Source organism: Puma concolor, chromosome A1 (assembly GCF_028749965.1).
Source record: "Puma concolor isolate L17-30 chromosome A1, mPumCon1.1.hap2, whole genome shotgun sequence".
Lineage (NCBI taxonomy): Eukaryota > Metazoa > Chordata > Mammalia > Carnivora > Felidae > Puma > Puma concolor.
This window is the reverse complement of record NC_141667.1, coordinates 242,186,193-242,208,544: the sequence shown is the minus strand read 5'-3', so window position 1 is coordinate 242,208,544 and position 22,352 is coordinate 242,186,193. Positions and strand designations below refer to the sequence as shown.

The window sequence follows — 22,352 nt, the reverse complement described above, 5'->3', positions numbered from 1 at the left end:
ATCTCCTCCACCCCCCACTGTAGCCATGGCTTCTTCTCCCCAAGATATACGCACCTCTTCAAATGATCTGATGTCCTCTATTCTCTCTTCCTGCCTGCTTTTGAAATCTGCTATGAATTAATCACATTCCTCACTGGGTGGGTGTTTTGCCATCAAACACTGTTGGTCTATCAAAAAGTAAGTCTCTCTCATTCGTGTGTGTGTTCTGGAGGCTCATTCTTCAAGCAGGCCATTTCCTCCTCCCCAGCCCTGCCGTGTCCAGGGTGAGGGTGGAGGGGCCCCGCTCTGTTCCCTTCCTAGCAGAGCAGCCAGGCTACCCGGGCCTGGAGCCCCATTCTGGCCTCCAGGTCCTTGATGTCAGTTCAACGTTCTCTGTTCAGGGCACTTTCCGAGAGGCCCCTGGGGCAGCACGTGTGGAAGACTGCCAGCTGTGCCGCCCTGGGGCCTTCTGTGGCAGAACAGGCCTGACTGAGCCCCAGGGGCTATGCAGTCCTGGGCACCACTGTGGGCCTGGTTCCAACACCTCCTCTCCGGTGAGTGCAGGCCCTCCTGGGCCTAAGGGAGGCAAGGCTGGCCTGAGCTCAGAGGACTGGGCTGGAGTCAGGGGACACCAGTACCTACCTTTAGGGCTCACGGCCTCTTGGGGTAACAGAGCAAAAATGGTGGGACGTTGCAGAGACAGAGCCAGTAAAACTGCAACCATTAAACATGGCCAATAAAAATGTGGAAGGGCCAAAGTATTTAATATCAGTTTCCAGCTTTTACCTAAAAAGCCACCAAATACAAATAAGTCATCAGTTAGGAAAAAGCACAACAGAGCTGACAATTAAGACACATGAACCAAAGCCATTTCTGTACAATATGCATCTACTAATCATCAAAAGTAAACACAGTTGCTGAGGCCCTAAGAAGACACTGCTGAGGGATAGAGTCCATTTCCAGTGGGCCGCACCTGGGCCCAGGCTGCCGGACAACAATCGTGAAACATGTTGACAAGAGCCTCAAGGCAGTTTGTACCCTTTGATCCAATACTCATGTGGGAAAGAACATAAAAGGGAAAAAAATGTCATTCATTTAAATATGTTAAAGATGTTCAAAACACGACACATTTTAACAGCAAAAACACAACACAAAACAACACAAAGGCCCAGTAATAGGAAAATATCTAAGCACAGATATGGAATACCATCCAGCTGGATAATAGGTGACAGTTAACAATGACAGGTAGGTATACTGTCGATACATAGATGACTGAAAGATGATGATACATAGGTAAGAGTGAGAAAGATAAGACCGACAGACAGATGTGCCTTACCACAAGTGTAGCAGCACTTTCAGCAAATAGGCAGAGAAGTGGGATTGTTTAGGCTACTCAACATTAAAATTTATTTCATTTTTCTGAAAAGTTAAACTCCCAGAGCATTTCCCAGAGGGGGGTGTAAGTCAGGTTGATGCGTGTAAATGAGCAGGAGTGCACTACTGGCTGACTGAGGCAGGCCTCCTCACAGAGGGGTTCAGAAGGACTATGAGGGAGCCCAGTGGAGAGAACCCTCTTGTTCTCAACTTTTAAAACTCAACCGGACCCTCTTCCTCTAGGAGGGACTCCCCTTTGGTGACCTCTGCCCTGCTGGCCATTTCTGCCCTGCTGGCACCAAGGATGCCAGGCAGAGGCCCTGCCCAGTTGGCACCTGGAATGCAGAGAGAGGGGCACAGGATGTGAGCTGGTGCCTGCCCTGCCCACCTGGGTTTTTCTGTGCTGCAGCAGGCCAGGCTGCCCCCAGGGGCCCGTGTGCACCAGGTGAGGGCATCCATATCTCCCCCGATGACCTGGCAGGAAAAGCACCAAGCAGAGGATGGTCAGGTCTGCCACCTGGGCTCTGGCCCTAGGACCCTCAGCTCCTGAGGTAGAGACATGTTAGTGAGAGCTTAGGGGAAGTGTTCCCAGGTCAGTGAGGCTCGGGTTGGCCTTGGGAGGCAGGCTGGAAGCTACTAGGTGCCCCTTCTAAATGGATGGTTCCAAGTCCTGAGGCCTAGATGAAGGGGAAGGAGAAGGAAAAGAAGGGCCAGGGATGAGGAAGGACAGTGGTGTTCCAAAGGCTAAGGAAGAGTCTTCTGCCTGCTTGGCCCGGGAAGGCCCATCACCTTGTCTGTGATTGGGACAACACTTTGACCTTCCCCCAAGGGCCTCTGGATTGGGGGGGGGGGGGGGTCCATGTACAACAGAATATCCATGGGTTCACTGGGGAGTGAAATTTAGGTTCAGATGGATGAGACGCAGCCACTCTGCTCCACCATCCTGCCACCCACCTCAGCCTCCCTTTGACTAAATGGTGAACACGTATTTGAAGATGTACATTCAAAGGGACCTAGTTAATAGCTCATCTGGGATATCCACAGAGCATGTTGCCATCAAAGCTGTTATTAGTGTGGCAGGACCCTTATGGATGGGAAGGCAAGTAGCACAGCTCCAGCACCAAAAAATAGACCAGCCTGAATGCCTTCTCTTCTTCTAGGATATTACTGCCCAGGAGGGGCGTGGACCCCGACACCTCTCAGTGGCCCATGGGGAGATGGTGGCTCTGTGGGCCACATCTGCCCTGAAAGCTCACAGGTGGCCACATCCCAGACAGATGGGCATCACAGCAATGGCTCAGGTACTTGGGCTGGCTCAGAAGGCAGACCAGAGTTGCTATAGAAACCATCTACGACACAGGGTGGGCAAGGCCACAAACTGACACAGATGCTTTACTTTCCAGGCCAAGAGAGCCACCAGGAGAGGACCTGCCCTCCGAGTCATTACTGTCCCCAGGGCACTGGCCACATCCCCTTTCCTTGCCCTCAGGACATGTCCAGTCCATGGAAGGGCCAAAGCCCAGCCCAGAGCTGTTGGCTATGTTTTGCAGGTGAGGAAACAGAAGGGAGCAGTTGGGGTTTCTCCTGGAGAGTCAGGTCAAAACTGTGTTTTGGGGCCTGGGGAGCAGCAGGTCACTGGAAACCTCTCTCTGATGGCCTAGGGTACAGGAGGCCCTGGGAACAGTGGTCAAGGACAGGGCCTTTGGACTGGGCAGAAGTCCAGTGGCACTATTCCTTGCTGTGGGAAATCACTTAACTCAGTTTCTCATGTGCCCAATAAGAATACAGAATATGGGAATTTGTATTATTGAGGTAAAAATTAGATACGACAGTAAATAAGGCAAAGAAGTGGCCATAATACAGAAGAACAGGTTCCATGGAGGAGACAAAGGGCTTGGCATGGTCCTGGGTAAGTGAGGATGTGTACTCAGTGACACTCATGTCATTGGCCCAGAAGTGACAGCATGGGACTGGGCTTCTTGCAGGGCAGGCTGAGCAGTGGCTCCATCCAACACCCTGCTTCAAAGGGTGGGAGTGTTGGGAGCATTGCAGGCCTGACCTTGGCTGTACTTCACTCCCCAGGGCAGCATCAAGAGACCTTCCGGCAGAGTGAGTTAAGTGTGGGGTTAGATAAGGGCAGCTATGAGATCGCAAATCATGGAACCTCTGGGCTGGGGGAGCCTCAGGGAACAGGACTTCCTTCCCTGTCCTTCCTCCAGTGACAAGATTGGGCCTGGCTGGTGACCCCACTGAGGTTTTGTGTCTCCCAAGACCCTGCCATCGTGACCTCACTGCCACCCGTGCAGGTTCTCTGTGGCCAGGGCCAGCACGGAGCTCATGGGCAGCACTCTAGGACTGTGCTGTGGGATGAGCACCAGCCCGGCAGCCCCTGCCAGACAGCACCTCTACCCCCCACCCCCACCGGCTCAGGGGTGCCCCAGGGGTGAGATTATGGACCATCTCCCAACCCCAGACCTCCCTTGTCCAAGGACAGCCCACAAAGAGCAGCCACTGTTTATCCTCCCCCTTGTGACATCAGTGTCCTTAGGGGTGTGGAGACAACTCTCATGCAAACTGTAAGACCACAGATGTTTAAAACTCTGTTACTCTGTCTTCCTCCTTCACCTGCCTGTTGCTGGTACAACATGCACTGCACGTGTTTCCTATGCTCACACATGCCCGCAGATGTGTACACATCATGCTTCCACAGGTAAACCTGCCAGCTTGGGGGCAGTGACAAAACCAGGATCACACACACTTTTTTTTCTCTTCTCCTAACTTCTCCTATCCTTCTTCTTCTTAGAGTTTATTACCCATAGATTATGTGCTCCATGAGCTAATAAAGGGTCATAATGCTGCAAATAGAAATAACAAACTTGGCCAAGAAGGGAACAGGCTTCCAAAACAAGTGTCCCAGAGGCCTTCATTCAGTGGCTCAGACTCTGCTTCTCAAGCTGGGTGTGGAGCCCCCAGTCCTCCTGGTCTGTCCTGTGCCCACCTTTCTCCAGAATAGGCCAAATGCTGGCACCCCTGTACTTTCTCCTCACCTTTGCAGTCTGCCCAGATAATTTCTGATTACATCTCTGTGCCCCACCCCCACACCTGGGGCCCCACCCACTGTCCCTGTGATGAGCCAGGACTGGACAGGACCCTGGACTGGAGCTGCCTGGGCAGTCAAGGGTGATGTCACTCCAGTTTTTAATCTCTGCTACTGTATTTCAGAAAATGTCCTCTGCAGAGGGTGGGCAAGACTGGGACTACTGAGTGATTGGTTTGGGTGTGGGAGGGGCTATTTTGTGATCCCACCTATTTCTGACTTTGGGCAGGAGCTGAAGTCACCCAACCTGACGGAGGCATCCATGCCATGGCAGGGGGCCCCTGCCCTCCAGGCCACTTCTGTCCAGTGGGCACAGCAGTGCCCCTGCCTTGCCCTGTGGGTACCTTCTCAGATCGGTGAGTGAGAAGCCCATGGGGGTAAGCTCAGAGCTGTCTTCCTCCTGGTCTTCTGTCCACATGGACCATCTCACTGGCAGCATCCCTCCACCACAGAAGGACATCAGCCTCAGAGCAGGGCTTCCACTTGACCTGTGACCAGCATTATAGGTAAAGGGAGTTTTCTTATCAGAATAAGGGCAGGCAATATGGGCTGCTGGGAGCTTGAGAACATTCATACCCGAGAAAGAAAGGCTATCAGGTATTCTGTGCATCTGCCTGAGTCTAATTTGAGAGTAGAGTCCCATCTTCCCATGTTTAGGAGCATCCCAGCCCCCAAGAGAAGGTACTCAGGGCAAGGGGACAGCTGCGGAGCCAATGGTTGAAGGGCTGGTGGATGTTCTGCCTATTGCTGCCAGACGAAAAGGTCTGTGGCCCTAGACAACTGAGTTTGAATTAAGATTAAGATGGAAAAGGACAACTATACCCAGACAGCTGTCTTGGGGAGCAGCAGGGGGAGAAAGAGAAAGAGAGCCCTGTTGAGCTCTCCTCCAGGCATCTTCCAGAATGAAACCACCTGCCTTGTAAGCAGGAAGAATCCCAGGGAACCTAAAAGAGGAGAAATGGAAAGGCAGCTCCAGAAATGCATGGTCCCTTGCCAGGACATGGCTACTCCACCTGGTCCCACTGATGCCCAGGTTTCTCTCTGTCTCTCCAGGATGTTTCTCACCATGTCATCGGAGTGCCTGTCCTGCCCCTTTGGCCATTTCTGTGGTGCATCTGGCCTCACTGCCCCCTCTGGACCCTGTTCACCTGGCTACTTCTGTATGGAAGGAGTCTCCTCCCCAACCCCAGCAGGTAAGGGGTCTCTTAGGACTGGTGTGGGCCCTGCACTGGCCCAACGCCCAGAGGTAGATGGGCACTCTGATTATGGGAGGTGACTGGGTGCGGGGCAGTTTGAGGACAAAGGGGAAGGGTGTGAACAAGTGGGCCTGGAGAAGATCCTTGGCCGGAGTGTTTAGAAGTCTGACTGCTATTCCTGGACCCACTGGCCTCCTGTCCTGTGCCTGTAGCAGTATTTCTCATGGTTGGCTCACTGCCCTCTGGACTGTGGTCATTGGGCTCTTGTCACATCTGTGGTTCTGAGCCCACCTCAGCCCCACCCAACCTCCTAAATCAGAGCCCCACTGACCCAAAGATGGAAACGCCATATATTTTCAAGAATGTGGGCAGGGAGAACCTGGGGGCTTCCAGAGACCAGCCAGCAGGTTCCAGAATGGTACCCTTTGAGGAACCCAGAGGTGAGCTGAGTGTGGACCTCGTCTCCCATGAGGGCCAGAGACAGCACCCGTGGGGAGGTGGAGCACAAGGTAAGCTCACAGGGAAGACCCTCTGCACCCATGTTCTCAGAGGATGCCCTTTATTCCTTGGGAACTTCTGAAGGGAGAGGGGGATGGTACACACAGCACTGAGCTACAACTTTGGTGAGGGCCATTGAACCTAGGCCAGGGCCTTAAAGTCCCTCTTCTCAAGAACTTCCATTTGTCCAAAAAACATTTGAGGCAAAAACCCAGTTCCAGGATGGAAAGTGAAGTTCTGGGGAGTCGGGTGGGCAGCAAGAGAGCAGGAGTCATGACCCCAGTGTAGGGACTTGGGGGGGGGGCGGTTATAGGAGGCACAGGGTTCTGCTCACAACCACACACGAAAGCAATGCTTTCTAAATCCATTTTTTTTTTTTTTTAAATAAACACTCACGTTGTGTGTCCTCAGAAGAACACAAGAGGGAATATTAAAAAAAACAGGCTTTGAGTCTGGGCGAAGCACGGAGAGATGCTGGTCACAAAAATCAGTTACCATTCCAGGATGCCATCCCCACTAAAAATGGGTCATTATTCCTGCCCACCTACGAAAGGGGGATTTTCTTTTTCTTTTTTCTTTCTTTCTTTCTTTCTTTCTTTCTTTCTTTCTTTCTTTCTTTCTTTCTTTCTTTCTTTCTTTCTTCCTTTCTTCCTTTCTTTCTTTCCTTTCCTTCTTTTCTTTCTTTCTTTCTTTCTTTCTTTCTTTCTTTCTTTCTTTCTTTCCTTTCCTTCTTTCTTTCTTTCTTTCTTTCTTTCTTTCTTTCCTTTCCTTTCCTTTCCTTCTTTCCTTCTTTCTTCCCCTGACCCTGGGATCATGACCTGATCCAAAGTCAAGAGTCAGACACTCAACCAACTGAGCTACCCAGGCAACCCGAAAGGGGGATTTTCTGAGGCTCAAATACACATGCATAAATGTATAACATATATATAAAGCATATATTCTTTGATCTGGAAGATGCTATATAAATGTTAATTATCAGCATTATTTATTTCTAAAACCCTTGAGCCTCTGCCCCAAACCCAAGTCCACATTTGGTCTTGGTGGCACAAGTCACCCCAGGCTCCGTTATGCTCAACAGTGACTGGGCTTGCACTCCTCACTTAGCTTCCTTCCTTTCTTCAGGCCACGCAGAGCACGGGGGGCCCTGTCCCCAAGGCCACTTCTGCCCCAGTGGGACCAGCCTTCCCCATCCTTGCCCTGCTGGCTCCTACAGCAACCTGACTGGCCAAGCATCCTGCTTCCCCTGCCCTGCTGGCTATTACTGCCCTGAGAACATCACCACTTACAGTGGGCACCCCTGCCCCACTGGCTTCTACTGCCCCAGAGGTGAGTGCCTGGGCCACAACTCCCAGAGGCAAGGCTGAGCAGCAGGGGCTAGTATAGGTGGCAAGGGTAGGGGTGGGGCTTGGTGCTTGCTGCTCTGTAAACTGCAGCGGCAACCAAGGATCACACAGATGTTCACTGCTGAGACTGTCCCACCACCTGTCCCAAAGGCCCAGGGAAGGACTGGACCTTTCACAGAGGCTGAGCCCAAAGAAAGAGGCCTTGAGCAGCAAATTTCATACAAGCGTTTTGCTTTACCTTTAAAATTCATGAGAGTTTTACTTTCTACTCTATAACATAATCCCATTGGCTAAAAACTAAAGATTTAAGATTACTTTACCAGTATGTTACAAATTTGGGGCCACATGCTTTTCAGCAAAGTTCACCACCAGGAAAATGATTCCTGCAAACTCTATGGCTTTGTGGACCCTGGGCCCGGGACCACACAGACTGGAAAGCCAAACATAAGCTATTGGTGAGGCAGTGGCTCCTGTGGCTCAGGCCAGGAATTTGCCAGGACAGGTCCTACGAGATGGCACCAGGAGCAGTGAGTGGCATGGTCTCTCTCCTTAGCCTTGAGCCCAGCTGGACTCCCTCCTCTGAACTTTGCTTTTCAGGCACCAAATATGCCACCCAGTTCCCCTGCCCTCGGGGCTACTACAACCCAGACCCAATGACCCAGAGCCTGGACAGCTGCCTGCCTTGTCCCCCAGGCCACTACTGTGGGCAGGAGAATCTGACCCAGGCCTCTGGACCATGTGATGCAGGTGCGCTTCCCAAAGCACCCTAAGAAACTCCCACCTATCCCCGTGCTTCCTACTGCTGTCCCTGGACCTGGGGTGACCTGAACTATCTCCTGGAACAGCTACTGGGAGGAGTAGGCCTGCAGCCTGGGTGAGCACAGCTTTTGACCCCTGGGGTCCCCAACAGTCCTCTTGCCCCACTGCCTGCCTTTCTGTGCTGATCTCCACCCCAGGCTGGTTCTGCGTCTCAGCAGCCTGGACCGCCCGCCCCTTTGACCTGGACAACTACACCAGCACCAATTGCCTGTGTCCAGCCACGGCCACAGGGGGGAAGTGTCCAGCTGGATCCTTCTGCCCTGAGGGCAGCTCAGAACCCATGCCCTGCCCACCAGGCTCTTTCTGCGCCACCTCTGGTAAGGACCCAGGAGCCCTCTCTGGCCACTGTGCTATGACCCAGGCTTGGAGACGATTGAGAGAAATGGTAGGAACCCACCTTGCTCTTACCAGCTGTGTGGCTTCAGGCATGAACCAATATTTCCCTCTATAAACTGAGAACTGATGTCTGTACCTGCCTGGTCAGGTGGTGTGCTTGGCAAGCCTACAGGAAGGTCTGTGCTAACATAAACTTGCTGCCATCATGGTTGAGTGAACACAGGTGGGTCATTGCAGAATACCAAGGGAGGGCAAGTCTCTCTGCAGAGGAAGGAGCTCGGTGGCCCCTCACTTATGCCCTCTCACGAATCCCCGTGACTGAGTGATGTCCTGAGCACCTGCTGTGACCAAACACTCCCAGTCACTGAGGACCCAGATATGAACTAGACTCTTCCTGCCCCAGCCTCTGGCCACCCTCAAATGGTAGAGCATAGTGAGGCCAAGACCCCAGCCTCGGCTCAGATCTCAGCTCTGTCTGCTACTACTGACAATGCCTCAGGCCCTCTGTGAGATGAAAGTGGTACCCCTGTCACAGGGTTGGGTAGAGGAGAGAAAGAGACAAAGCGCTGGGCATAGGCTCAGCCACTCATGCAACTCCCAGTCCTCCGGGGCCAGACACTGCACAAGGACCCCTGTCTGTCTGCATAAGGAGGCTACTCAGCCCCAGCCTGGCACCCCCTCTCGCCCCCAGGCCTGTCCACACCCAGTGGGCCCTGCCAGGCTGGCTACTTCTGTGCCAAAGGAGCAGTGTCCCCAGCTCCAGAGGATGGGCTGACAGGGGCCCCCTGTCCCCCAGGAACCTTCTGCCGTGAGTGTCTCCATGGGCCCCACTCTCAGCCCTACTCGGCCTCCTGCCCAGAAGGCTGCTGACAGATCTTACTTCTCAGTTTGTGTCTGGACCCTGGGGCAATTGGGAAGAAGCCAGAGGGAAAGGGGATGCCGTAGATGGTCCATCCCAAGGCCAAGGAATGTTGCAGTGGGGAGTAGTTAAAGTCACTTGGGATGTTTGCTGTGATTTGAGTTGTTTGATGTGGACAGCTGAGAACCGACAGCAGTGGCCTTGTCGCATCAGGAGTCTCATTAGCTGTCAGTGTATGAGCCCACATGATGATCCTCCAGCAGCAGGTGAAGGGCTTGAGTCTCTCCATGTGATGTGGAGGGGCCAGGGAGCTGGGCTTCAGGGAGGTTGGCAGAGATGGGTCTTACAGGCAAGGTCACCATGGGTCCTGCCCCATCTCTGAGGCTGGGCCCACACCTGTTGCCCGTAAGGAGCCTACCCCCTGGACCTGAGGCCTCCCCTCAGCCAGGCCATGGCTTTGCTGCCTCCCTGTGTCCTCAGCTGCAGCATCACACAGGCCAACACCATGTCCCGCTGGCACCTTCTCCGGCCTCGCAGAGCAGACCATGCCCTCTGCATGCCAGACCTGCCCACGAAGCTTCTACTGCAAGGAGGCTGGTCTACAGGCCCCCAGTGGGCCTTGCCCAGCAGGTGAGAGGCAGCAAAGATCTTCAGGTGCAGGGAAGGGGGACAAGGTCTGGGGGGGAGAGCGCCCCAAGGGCAGCTGTCTGGGTCCTGGGCTCCACAGCACAGCTCTCAAGGCCCTTGTGGCAAGAGACCCTGTTATGTCTAAATGTCTCAGGGAGAGGAGAGTCCTCCTAAGTGTCCCTCCCTCCTGGCCAGGTTATTACTGCGACTCTAGTGCTGGGCCCATCAAGGACTTCAGCCTATATCCTTGTCCTCAAGGCTATTACTGCCCCCTGGGCACAGCCATGGCCACACACCACAGGTGCCCAGTAGGTACATACGGCCCTCGGAGAGGGCTAAGGAGCATCGCTGAATGCCAGCTGTGCCCTGCTGGGAAATTCTGTGCACTGGCAGGGCTCGCGGCACCAACAGGTATGTCCTGGAGGGCAGAAAAGGACTTCGGCACAGGGTGGGCTTGATTGGTGGGTCCCAGAGCAGGCTGAGGAGGAGATGCTTCAGGGGAAAACTATATGGACCTGGATCACTGGTAAAGATGGGGGACAGAGCAGCAGGGTGTTGGGCAAATATTCCACCGCCTTCCCAAGACCCCTTACATCAGAAACACTGTGTCCCCACATCCCACCCCAGAAAGTCAGGAGGTATGGGGTCAGACCTCAGTGTCTAGTTTTAAAAAGCTTCCCAGGTGATAGGGCACCTGGGTGGCTCAGTGATTTGTGTCTGACTTTGGCTTAGGTCATGTCTCACGGTTCCTGAGTTCAAGCCCCATTTCGGGCTCTGTGCTGACAGGTCAGAGCCTGGAGCCTGTTTTGGATTCTCTGTCTCCCTCTCTCTCTGCCCCTCCCCCACTTGCTCTCTCTCTCTCAAAAATAAATAAATGTTTAAAAAAAATTAAAAATAAAAATAAAAACATTAAAACTTTCCAGTGATCTACCACCAAGAATTGGGAGTCCCTTCATCACAGTATACCTGCCTCAAAGTAGAACCACCCCCGGCTGTCTGCCATCAGCACAGGGTTCAGGGGTTCTTCTAGAGGGCCTTTAACATCTCAGCCCCTGCCCCCCACACCCCATTAGCTTGGGTGGCTTCCCTGTGAAATGGCTGGAAATGTTTTGATCAATAAGGAAAATATAGTCCTGGCAGTTGGCAGTCTCTAAGGAGGGCAAATCTCAAACTGGCCCAGACCCCACAACCACTTTGACCTGGGAACTTGCACTGACTGAACCTGGAAGAGATTCAGGACCCTGCTCATCCGAGGAACAGGGTGGCTTGGGCTGGCTTTGGGTCAGGACATGTATAGTCTATGGCCATAGTGGGGGAGGGTCTGGGGACAGCATGAGCAGCCCTGTGCCTTGTGGTGTGTTCTCCAGCAAGGGGTACTGTGGGAACAGCTGACAAGATGTCCTTTCTTCTAGGAGACTGTGCTGCAGGGCACTGGTGCAAGGGAGGAGCCACTAGCAAGGACCCCACGGATGGGGCACGGGGACTCCTCTGCCCTGCTGGGCACTACTGCCTTGAGGGTACCTCACCACCTCTAAGTCTACTTCAATGGTGGCAGGGTGGGAGGAGGTCAAGGCCCTTCCAGCCTCCTGCTGTTGAAGGCAGGTCTCTACAGGTTTTGAGCCTTTCTCCCAGCACATGAGCCATGGCCCTCAGTGGAGGGCAGTGCTAAGCTGTGCAGGGCTGAGTACAGGTCCCTTCTCCCCAACATGCCCTCCTGATTCTGCTCAACAGTCCTCACCTTTCCCCTCCCTGGGAACCCTCCTCTAACCTGGCCCTCAGGAAACCTCACTTGAGCAACTGACCTTCCTCCTTTGCCCTGAGGATGCTTTCAGGGGCCTGGTTATTCCTCCCCCATTCTTGCAGAATGGCAAGAATCTTCCCTTCATTCAATAAAGTTGACTCAAGGACTCCAAAGCTGAACTGGTCCCTGCCCTCCCCCTAGAAGCTGAGAAGGGGAAGCATTTCCATCCTGGTCTGCTCAGAGGGAGAAATCCAAGGGATAGAATCCTAACTCAGTCCAATGTTTCCCTCTGGGCCACTGGGGGCCTCTTCCCTCTGTCACTCTGACTTTTGCAGGAGCTCCTGTCCCCACTCAATGCCCACCTGGTACCTGGTCTGAGGAAGGGAACAAAACCCCAGAAGGATGTCAAGATTGCTCTGGAGGGAGACTCTGCTCTAGCGGCCACCTGACAATCTGGCCAGCACCTTGCCACCTAGGGTAGGCAAACACACCCACATAGATTTGAGGGAACAGTGTCCACAAAGTAAGGAGGCAGTTCCATTCCAGGATTGATTCAGCCAGAGAGCAAGGGGGAGGAAATCCCTACAGTCAGGAAGAAGCCACCCCCACTGGCCTGTGAAGCCTGTGGGCCACTTGCAGACATGCAGAGGTTAAGTCATGCCAGAATTCAAGAAGCAACAGCCTAGGAAGGGTCCCAGGCCCATGCTAAATGTCCATGCACTGCCTGTGGCTGCATGCTCCTCAGCAATTGTCCTTGGCTGAGGCCCTTTTGCTTGGCTCACATTTTTCCAGTGTTTCCTGCACTGGAGGAACTGCCCCTGCCACCCCCATGGAGGGCCTCTCTGGGAGATCCTGCCCCCCTGGGCACGTCTGTCCTCTGGGAATGGTTGACCCCACTTCGTGTCCTCCTGGCTCCTACACCCCTGGCACCCACACAACAAAATGTTACATCTGTCCCAGTGGCCACTACTGTGTTCCAGGGCTGAGGCCTCAGCTGTGTCCAAGAGGTGAGTGTCCTGCCAATAGCCCAGCTGACAACCTTTCTCCACTTCCCTCAAAGGCCTGGCCTATACATTCTAATAACAAGGTGGTAACTCCGGGATTTACAGAGCATTTCTATTTCCTGGGCAGGAGCCCTGCAGCAGAGATGCCGGGCCTCCATGCTGGACACCAGCCCAGAGCCTGCCCTCTGTCAGCTTCCTCCCCATCCCCTGCCTCCTCAGTCCCTAATCTTGGCCCATCTCCCTTCCCAGGTTTCTACTGCCCTGAAGGGACAGGGCTTGACTGGCAGCCCTGCCCTCCAGGCACCTATGGCCCTGTGCAGGGACTGAGCAGCCTGCCAGAATGTCAAGCCTGTGATAGGGGCAGGTTCTGCCCAAGTGCCAATGCTACGGAGGCTGGTGGACAGTGCTGGGAAGGCTTCTTCTGCTCCAGAGGGTCCACCCGGCCCAACCCAGAGGCCGACACTGAAGGTACCAGGCCCTCCCTGTTGGACACTGATCCCCTACCCCATTTTCTAACCCCCCCAAATGGGAGGTAGGGAACATATTCAGAGCCCTTCATCCATTCCATCAACCCAAAGAGACTGATGAGCCTGTTCTCTCCAAGAGACCTTGGGTGCCTATCATGGGCTACCTGGGCTCTCACTCGTGGTGGAGGGTGGGGGACAGCGCAGGCAGGACATGGGTGCCCAGCATAAACAGTGAGTTGGTGTTTGTCTCCACTACCTACTGTCCCTCCTGAGCAGGACAGCCCAAGAACTCCTGTATCCCACACAGACCAGGCTGAGGGCAAACACCAGGGCAGACCTGAGGAAGCTTACCTTATGGGTCATGGAGAAGTACTCTTCAGCTGAGCCCATGCATTTGAGTCAGCTGGTACATAATGATACTGAGGTTGGGGGAGAGCCAGGTCATCAAATCTGAATATTGGGGGTGGGACCCATCCCAGGCATGGTCAATATGTTAATCCTCCCAAGTGGTTCTCATTGTATAGCTGAGGGATTGTTCCAGTGGTTTTGATCTTTTGGGGCTCAAGTCCTCTTTGGAATCCAGGGACCATAGGGCAAAATCCCATGATTCAGTCCAATCCCTATCTCTGGCAGAAGGGAAAGTGAGGCTCAGAAAAACAGTCTGCTTTGCCTAAGGGCACACAGTCAGTAGCCAACTTGAGTGCTTAGGCCCACTGACCCCGGTCTAGCTTTCTATCACTCTGCAGCTGCCCTTGGGCCTAAAAGTCACACATTCTTATGGAGGCCTAGACTCTGGTGAGGACATTGATGCACAGCTCATCCCACCAGCTCCTGATCCTCCAGCTACAACACCCCTGTCTACTCAGCAACAGCCCAGAACTAGCTGGTTTCCATCTTCAGTCAGCAGGCAGCCCTGGTGGCAGGCCTCTTGGAGCAGGGCCCATGTGGGTTGAGGGAGAGGAGAGAAGACACAGATAAGCACCTCCAGAAACTAGGAAAAAATGTTAAAATACCAATCAGCATGAGAAGGTCTACAAAGGCCTCTACAGTAAGAGCTGGAATGGGTGATGGAAACCCTGCCTCAGTCTCAAATGCTGTCTGTCCACCCCTAGACCCCAGGGCTTGAACCTTCCAGAGAGGCCCTGCCTCCCTCAGATGCCCTGCTTCCTTCAAGAGCCCCTTCCAGATGCCACCATCCCATGTCAGGACAAGTTTCCCCCGATCTCTTCCCTTCTGTAACAGCAGCATCGGGCTATGGTGGAATAACCAGGTGCAGAGGGTGTGACCAGTGGGGGTGCGGCACCCACAGCCCAATTCCAGGGCCCAGAGCCTATACCAGCAATGCAGAAGGAGTTGTTTGGAGTACCTGCTCCTCACCACTTCCCAGGGGTCAGGCTGACTTGTTTCTTGGTTCCAGAGGAGGCTGGCCCATGTCCTCAGGGACACTACTGCCCCAGGGGTTCAGCCATACCCCAGCCCTGCCCACCTGGCACCTTCAGCACACGGATCAAGCTCAGCTCAGAGGTAGGGAAACTCCAGCCTGGGAGGAGGCTCGGTATGGGAAGAGCACTGTTTGGATCTAGCCAAACCTTGAGGTCAAGGGGGACTGGAGAACAGGGCACCTGGCCGTCTCTTCCATCCTTCAGGTCTGTACGCAAAAGTCGTTTACCCAGGGAGATCTTCCCTGGCCCTCCTTACCACATATCTTACTCTACCATAGCATTTTACTTACTGGCCTTGTTTATTTTCTATATTCCCCACCAAAATATAAGCACCACAAAGCTAGGGAGTTTTGTCTTTTGCTCACTACTCTATAGTTGGAATAGTGCCTGGCCCATAGCTGGCTCCCAGCATGTACTTGTTGGCTGCATGAATGACTGTACAAGCTGACTTAGGAACCTCAGAGGCAGCAGCAACCCCCTTGTGGCAGGTGCATGTTGGGGGTTGCAGGGAGCACAAGGAGGGAGGTCGGAGAGGGAGTGAGAGGCCAGCTATACAGCACCTGGTGCTCACCTTGAGGACTGCTACCTGAGGGAGATAGAGGCCAAAGTAGGGTTTGAGCAGAGGAGTGACATGAGACATTACTTTATAATACATATTAATATATAACTTACAAAACACCACCATGGGATGCACAAAATTCTATTTTAATTGCTAGGTTCCAAAAGTAATTTTAATATCTGGCTCTCTTCACAAGCCACTCCAAATTGTGGTTTGTAGTTCACCATTCACAGACCCTCCTGCTGTTAGAGAAATATTCCTGGCTTGTCAAAAGGTCCAGGAATGCCAGCTCTCTAGAGTGCTTGGTCCTCCTCACTCAAATGAGCAGAGAGGTCTTCCCTGAAGGTAGATCAGAAGAACAGGCTTCTCCTGTTGTTATTGGTCAAACTACAAAAGAACATGGAAGTAAAGAGGAAAAAAAGAAAGCAAGCAGAACAACATGCTGATAGAGTAGTTTTGGAGTGTTAAGCCTTGACTATCATAGGGAGTTTGTGCCCCACCTGGAGAATGTGCAAGCAGAATGGAGCAAGGTCCTATCAGGGGTGCTGTAGATGAAGGAAGGTGAACCAAGACAAGATGTTCTCTGACCTGAGGCCCCTTTAAGGCCTTCTGGTGTGGTCTCTGCCCCCCTGCCTTGGCCAGAGCTGGGAGTTGGCATCTTAGTGGGGACATCTCCCACAGGCTGCCTGCTCCCCATGCCCGCCTGGCCACTACTGCGGCTCTGCAGGCCTCACCAGCCCTTCTGGGCCCTGCAGCACAGGCTTCTTCTGCCGCCATGGAGCCATCGTACCCAATGGCTCCCTGGAAGATGGGACTGGTGGCCCTTGCCCTGCAGGTACCCCCTGGGGACTGGTCTGAAGAGGAACCTAGGGAGATGGGAAGGGAGCAAGCTCCAAGGCTGCCACTCAGACAGGGGCCAACAGTCCCCTGGGCTCTGCAGGAACTGGGCTTAGGATGGGGTTTCCTGTGGCCCTGACCTGTTGGATCTGTTTCCCTTTCAGGGCACTTTTGCCCCCCAGGCACTGTTACCCCGAGGCCATGCCCAGCAGGCACCTACAACAGCCTGGCCTCGCAGGGCCACTGTGAGTCTTGTCCTGAGGGGTGAGTGCTAAGAGGCCGTCCTAGGGGCTCACGTGTCCAGTTGGGCAGAGTTTGCATTCCTGCTACAGAAAGCGGCTGGACCAGATGCTAGCTAAGATCTCTTTCAACCTGAGTTTTCTGTGACTTCAAGAAGTCACTGAAGAACTTCCACACCTTCTAGTCACCTTTCTTTATAACTCTTGATCTCTTTATTGGGTATCACTGAGTCATTCCTAATTTCAAACCTAGGTCTTTTTTGCTGCAATTTAAGCCATTTAAGTCCCACCCGACCCCCCCCCCCAGCCCCCTGTGCCTTAGCTGTAATAGAGCTATGATATCGCCAGGTGGGCAATAACTCCTGAGGCCAGTGATGGAAGGCCAGCCCAGGCAGCCATCTCTGCCCCACGTCACGAAGCTGGGGCTTCCCAGCCCTGTGAGCCCCCTCATCCCCACTTGTCTTTTCTGTAGTTTCTTCTGCCCGGCAAACACCTCCTCGGTGGTGGGAAACAAGTGTCCAGCTGGCCATTACTGCCCTGCTTCCACATCCTTTGCTTCTCAATTCCCCTGCCCCAGGGGCACCTACAAGCCACAGAGAGGGGGTGCCCAGCAGTCAGACTGCACACCCTGTGAACCAGGTAAGGGGATAGGTACATATCCCCAATCCTACCATGTTAGGCCACATCCTCCCTGACCAGTGAGGGCAGGACTCAGGCCTGTCTCAGACGGGGATGCTTTGGCCATAGCCCATGGTGCACACTAGGTCAGCCCACATTCGCTGGCTGGGGTGGAGGTACCCCAATCCCTCTGCTCCCCATGCCTGAGCGTCCTGTCTTTCCCTCTCTCCTACAGGTTCCTACTGCCTCCTACCTGGGCTAGTGGCCGTGTCTGGGCCTTGTAGTGCAGGGTTCCACTGTACTCAGGCAGCGGCTGTCCCAAATCCCACTGATGGGATCACAGGAGACCTCTGTCCACCAGGCCACTTTTGTCCCAAGGGTAGCCCCAAGCCCACTCCATGCCCCCCAGGTGAGTTACCGATGGGGTGGGGTTAGTAACCAGCAGTGCACAGGTCTGCTCTGGACCCTTGAGAGGGGGAAGGAATGAGGGTCCAGCCTTGGGGAGACATCTTGGGAAGGGCACAGAAGAAACCCCTAAACTATACTCAAAGAGCAATGTCCATCCTGAATGCACATAGCATGGGACTTGGGGGTAGAATGATGAATGAGGTGGTTAAGAGCTTGGACCTTGGCTCGCTGGGGGAGGCTTGAACATGGAAGGGTGTATGGCAGAGGCACAACAAGAAGTGAGTGATGCCTTGCAGCACAGATGGGGGGATGAGATGAACCTCAGCTGTCAGGGCTCAGACCTCCAGGAGATGAGGCAGCCCAGGAGGCTGGGGAGCCCTTCAGCCACTGGTCTGTGAGGCCTAGCAGGCAGAGCAGGATCACCACTCGGTTTGAGAGGCGCCACCTTGAGTCTCCATGTGGGAGAGAGGCCCCCTGGTGGTAGCCATGGAGTATATACCTGCAGGCTCTCTCCTGCCCATCCCTGGGGCCATGTCACGGGAGGACTGCCAGCCGTGCCCAGCTGGCTGGTTCTGCTCCAGAGCCGGCCTGAGCTTCCCAGAGGCCCCATGCGAAGGAGGCTGGTTCTGCCCCAGGGCCTCTGTCTCTGGGCATAGTCCAGGTAAGGGTGCAGCCTCCTCACCATTTGGGTAAGGGGGGAGGATGTTATGGGACCCTCAGTGGGCTGGCTTAGAAGGAGACATGCCTGTGGTCTCAGGCTCCTGTGGCCCAAATGCAGTGAGACAGGCCCTTGTGACCTGGAACCTGCCATGGAAGGAGCTGATGACACCAGGTGTTAGCAAGGCTCCTCATGCACCCAGAGCACAGAAAGGGAGAAGGGAGACACTTGGGATGAGTGATAAGAAAAGGAAGAAACAAGACTTTTTAAAAAATCAATCAAAGATGGATAATCCTGTGCTTTGGGGGAGGGAATAAAAATACTCTAGAGCTATATAAGACACTCTAGTGAGAGCAAAGGAAGGGCCTTCACCCCTCATGTACTACCTGGGGTCCAGCAGAGAAGAGGGAGAAGGTCAGACCCCTAGGACAAGGATGCATTAGAGCTCTCCTTAGCAGAGCCTGCACAGTTCTGTCTTCTAGGTCCTCTGTTCTCTGGAGGACACTGCATTTGACACAGCATTTCCCAAACTCACATGTCCATGTTTTAAGAAACATCTGACAGGACAAGGACCCCTGGAAACAACTTCAGTGAGAGATGCTCTGACCTGGAAGCCTGGGGCTGCCTCAGGTACCTTGTGAGGTTCCCAGTTCTAACTCCCATCCTGTGGAGAGCACTGTCTTTCCACCCCTCTCAGTCCCGTCACTGTAGACCTGGTTCCTTCCCACCAAGGGACCACTAGGAGGTTCCTACAGGCCTTCCACACAGGGCTGGTTTTCAGCTGGACCCTCCCCTTTACGCATATATAGGACCAAGGTATAAGAAGCCAGGCCTGGGAGTGTCGTACATCATAAGTACCATGAATCACATGCCCCATCCACTCAGCCACACTCACATGGAGGGAGTAAGAATCATTCTGGGCTCTGGCTGGAAGGAGATGTGGAGTCTCCCAAGAGGGAATGATTGTCTCCCATGGCTTTTCTAGGCACTCTCTGCCCCACTGGGCACTCATGCCCCCCAGGCAGCCTGGAGCCCCAGCTCTGCCCCCCAGGGCAGTATCAGGATGAACCTGGACAGAGTCTCTGCAAGACATGCCCTGCTGGAAAGTGAGGAGCTGTTGCCGGGACTAGGGTTCCTCCTTTATCTGGGTGACACCTGACCTTTCCTGCCCTCTCTGAGAGTAGAGGGGCTCATACATGTTTCAGGGACCAGTGACCATGGGCACTGCATGCACCCTTACCTTGCAGAACCCAATGTAAATAAAGCCCTAACGCCAATGCAGGGGCTTTGGAGGGCTGCAGACTTTGTGTACAAGACTCATAGGACAGGAGGCCATTGTCCTCCTTGATGCTCATTTCCTCTGACCTCAGATGGTCCTGGGGGGGTTCACTTCTGCCCAAATCCATCATGCTCCAGGAGCTTTCTTCCTCTAGAGGATCCTCAATGCCTAGAAAACCTAGGGATGTAGAAAGCCCTGACTCCTTCATTCTTGACCACCTACTGGCTGTTTCCGCAGGTTCTGTTCCTTTGGGACTCAGAGGCCAGGCGCCAGGCCTATTTGGCCAATGGACTGTCCTGCTGGCCACTATTGCCCTCTGGGTACCTGGACCCCCACCCAGCACCCATGTCCAAGGGGAACCTTCCGAGAGTGGCCTGGTGCACGCAGTGCTACGGATTGTAGACCTTGTCCTGCAGGACAATTCTGTTCAGATTCAGGTGACAAGAGCCATCTCTCTGGGATTCTGAGGGGTCCTTTTGTGATCCATTTGTCCCAGAGGCACTTAACCTGTCTGAAGGTGACATCCTAGGTCTCCTCCCATCACATATGACCTGTGGCCCTATATAGGGGATGCTACCTGAGGTCTGAACATGGGTATGGGATAGGAAGGCAAAGGCGACCTGGTTCTGACCCCTAAGAATTCACAGTGGGGAAGGGGATGGAAAGAGACAAGAACATGAATGTTACAGCCCAAGCATGCTGATTTCTGGCAGACAAGATGTTCTGGATGTCCTGGGCAGGAGAGGGACATCGATCCCACAGGGGTGGAGGCTTCATGGAGTGCTTGCTATGGGCTTTGAAGGTAATGGCCCTGTTCAGGAGTCAGGGGTTTCCGTCCAGAGCAGCAGGGGGCAGGACTTCAGGGAGACCCTGCCAGGACTGAGCCTGAGGATGAGAGAGTAGACATAGCAGTAACCATGTTGCAAAGAGGAGGAAGACAGTATGGTGTGCATTTGTCAGTTTTAGCTGACTACTCCATTTATGTATAGATCATCTAGAACTAGATACAGTAGGGCAGTAAACAGAATAGTGCACGGTACTAAGAAGCAGAAGAAGGGAGGTGTGGATTCCCACAGATGGTCCCCTGGGGATCCCCATAGGAGCATGGGTGTGTCACACCAGAGTAAGACTAGGGGTGTGAGGCATTGGCCCATCACCTGCAGCCAGGGTGGCAAAGCCCTGCACATCTACAACTACCACAGCAGGGCCTGTATTTCTAGGTTCCTAAGTGAGCACTCATTCATTTTGGCTCTATATGATCCTATGGCATGTGACCAGACAGGCCTTTTAAGCTCATTTATCGTCACAATAGAGATGCCATTTTACAGATGACAAACCTGAGTTGAAAGTGGCCTCCTGCACAGGGAGTGAGCAGCAGAGCTGGGAGGGGATGCAGAGTCTGGCTGCAAAGCCTGGTACCTTGAGCTTCAGGACACACCACACTTCCCAGCTTAGGCACAGTTCCAGGTGCTCTTCCAGGTCCCTTTTTTCCCTTTCCTTCTCATTTAAAGCCAGGCTCACTGTCATAGACTCAGCCTATCTCCACCCCCTCTCCATAGGATCCGGGAAACCCTTCCCAGATGGGCCATGCTCAGCAGGTTATTACTGTCCTCCTGGCCAGACCTCAGCCACCCCTACATCTTTCCGGTGTCCCCGTGGCTTCTACTGTCCAGAGGGATCTCCCCAGCCAAGGGCCTGTGAGAATGGAACATTCCAGCCCCAGGAGGCCAAGGGGTCTTGTGAGCCCTGCCCTGCAGGATTCTACTGTGAAGCATCAGGCACAGGTGAGCTGATGAACACAAGGTCCCCATATGGTGCTGGGTCCCAGGGGAAGGTTCCAGTAGTTTGAGCCCCTGTAAGAGTGATGCCTGATGAGCAGGAGGTCCCCTCCCTTGTTCAAGAGAGAGGGGAGGGACTAACCTGAGGTGGCACAGTAAATCGGCTCCGTACAAGAGACCCCTGGTATCCTCCCTTATGCATTCATTTAGGTTTGGCTTTAGAATGTATCTCAGGAGTTCTTATGCCAGAATCTTGGTTGTCATAGTCATAGTGTTATGATCCACATGCAGCTTATGACAACTGGCAGCAAAGCGGAGGGAAGGGGACCCTGAAACAGTCCAGGTACGAGGTAAAGACAAGTTAGGGACTTAAGCTGGGAGGAGGGATTGCATGGTGACTCACCAGGATGTCCAGTGCCCAGCTCAGGATGGTAGGCACTACATGCAGGACAGAAAAATCTGAGGTCTAGGACCCTAGGATCTAGTTGGCTGTGGCCCGACTCGGTGTCCACACTCAAGATCATGATATGGTCTTGTTCCTATTTAGAGATACACAGGTGGCTACTGACCCAGCAGAGCCCAGGAGCAAAGAAGTGGAGTCTTCAGACCACTGCATGGGTGGTGGACCTAGTGTGCCCAGCATGGGCAAGTGCCACCTTATAGAGAAACGGAGTTTTATGCTCAAGAGTCAGCCTCAAGGCTAGAGATCTCACAAGGCTACAGAGGTTTCTTGGGCAATACACCTTCTGCCACGATGACAGATGGACAGCCGTTGAGGGTCCCTCTCCCACCCAATATGCCCGGGAATTAGACAAAGAATAAAGCACCTTGACTGAGGGGCTGGGCCAGGGCAGCCTTGGAGCTGGGGGGAGGGGGGTCCCAAGTCTCTGACCAGGATGCTCAGAAGGTAGGGCTCTTACTGCAAGCTCAGGCTGACCCTGCCATTGCACCCTAGGTCTCACAGCTGGTGGCCCCAGCCTGTGCCTCCAGGGCTACTTCTGTCCCCCTGGCTCCCACTCAGCCACTGCCCACCCATGCCCTCGGGGGACATTCGGGCCCAGGCGAGGGGCCAGTGCAGAACTGGACTGTGAGCTGTGCCCAGCAGGTTTGTGGACTCTGGACAATGAGCCATTAGAAAGCCTAGACTAAAGGGCTGAGGAGAGAATAAGGAAAAGTAGAAGGAGGACAGGCAAA

At 53.7% G+C, this 22,352-nt stretch overlaps 1 protein-coding gene and 1 long non-coding RNA gene across 2 annotated transcripts in view; one reads left to right on the top strand and one right to left on the bottom strand.

The window, feature by feature from the left end:
- Window positions 1-336: 336 nt before the first annotated feature.
- Window positions 337-22,352, top strand: part of LOC147584915 (uncharacterized) — a 73,319-nt gene continuing 51,303 nt past the window's right edge. Inside the window, exons 1-23 of the mRNA XM_086715677.1 lie at window positions 337-533; window positions 2,514-2,654; window positions 2,757-2,903; window positions 4,680-4,806; window positions 5,504-5,643; window positions 7,267-7,470; window positions 8,085-8,234; window positions 8,444-8,623; window positions 9,334-9,450; window positions 9,982-10,131; window positions 10,324-10,539; window positions 11,541-11,645; window positions 12,205-12,346; window positions 12,662-12,876; window positions 13,123-13,341; window positions 14,758-14,864; window positions 16,023-16,176; window positions 16,343-16,442; window positions 16,890-17,056; window positions 19,087-19,207; window positions 19,618-19,817; window positions 20,940-21,164; window positions 22,114-22,263. Of these exons, the coding sequence (XP_086571803.1) occupies window positions 485-533; window positions 2,514-2,654; window positions 2,757-2,903; window positions 4,680-4,806; window positions 5,504-5,643; window positions 7,267-7,470; window positions 8,085-8,234; window positions 8,444-8,623; window positions 9,334-9,450; window positions 9,982-10,131; window positions 10,324-10,539; window positions 11,541-11,645; window positions 12,205-12,346; window positions 12,662-12,876; window positions 13,123-13,341; window positions 14,758-14,864; window positions 16,023-16,176; window positions 16,343-16,442; window positions 16,890-17,056; window positions 19,087-19,207; window positions 19,618-19,817; window positions 20,940-21,164; window positions 22,114-22,263 (3,526 nt within the window). The 5' untranslated portion in view covers window positions 337-484. The remainder of the gene's footprint in view (window positions 534-2,513; window positions 2,655-2,756; window positions 2,904-4,679; window positions 4,807-5,503; window positions 5,644-7,266; window positions 7,471-8,084; window positions 8,235-8,443; window positions 8,624-9,333; window positions 9,451-9,981; window positions 10,132-10,323; window positions 10,540-11,540; window positions 11,646-12,204; window positions 12,347-12,661; window positions 12,877-13,122; window positions 13,342-14,757; window positions 14,865-16,022; window positions 16,177-16,342; window positions 16,443-16,889; window positions 17,057-19,086; window positions 19,208-19,617; window positions 19,818-20,939; window positions 21,165-22,113; window positions 22,264-22,352) is intronic.
- LOC147584916 (uncharacterized) lies at window positions 20,058-21,381 on the bottom strand. Its single transcript, XR_015254473.1, has 2 exons — window positions 21,301-21,381; window positions 20,058-20,265 (listed from the first exon to the last, which is right to left on the bottom strand). It is a non-coding gene; the product is annotated as an uncharacterized LOC147584916 (long non-coding RNA).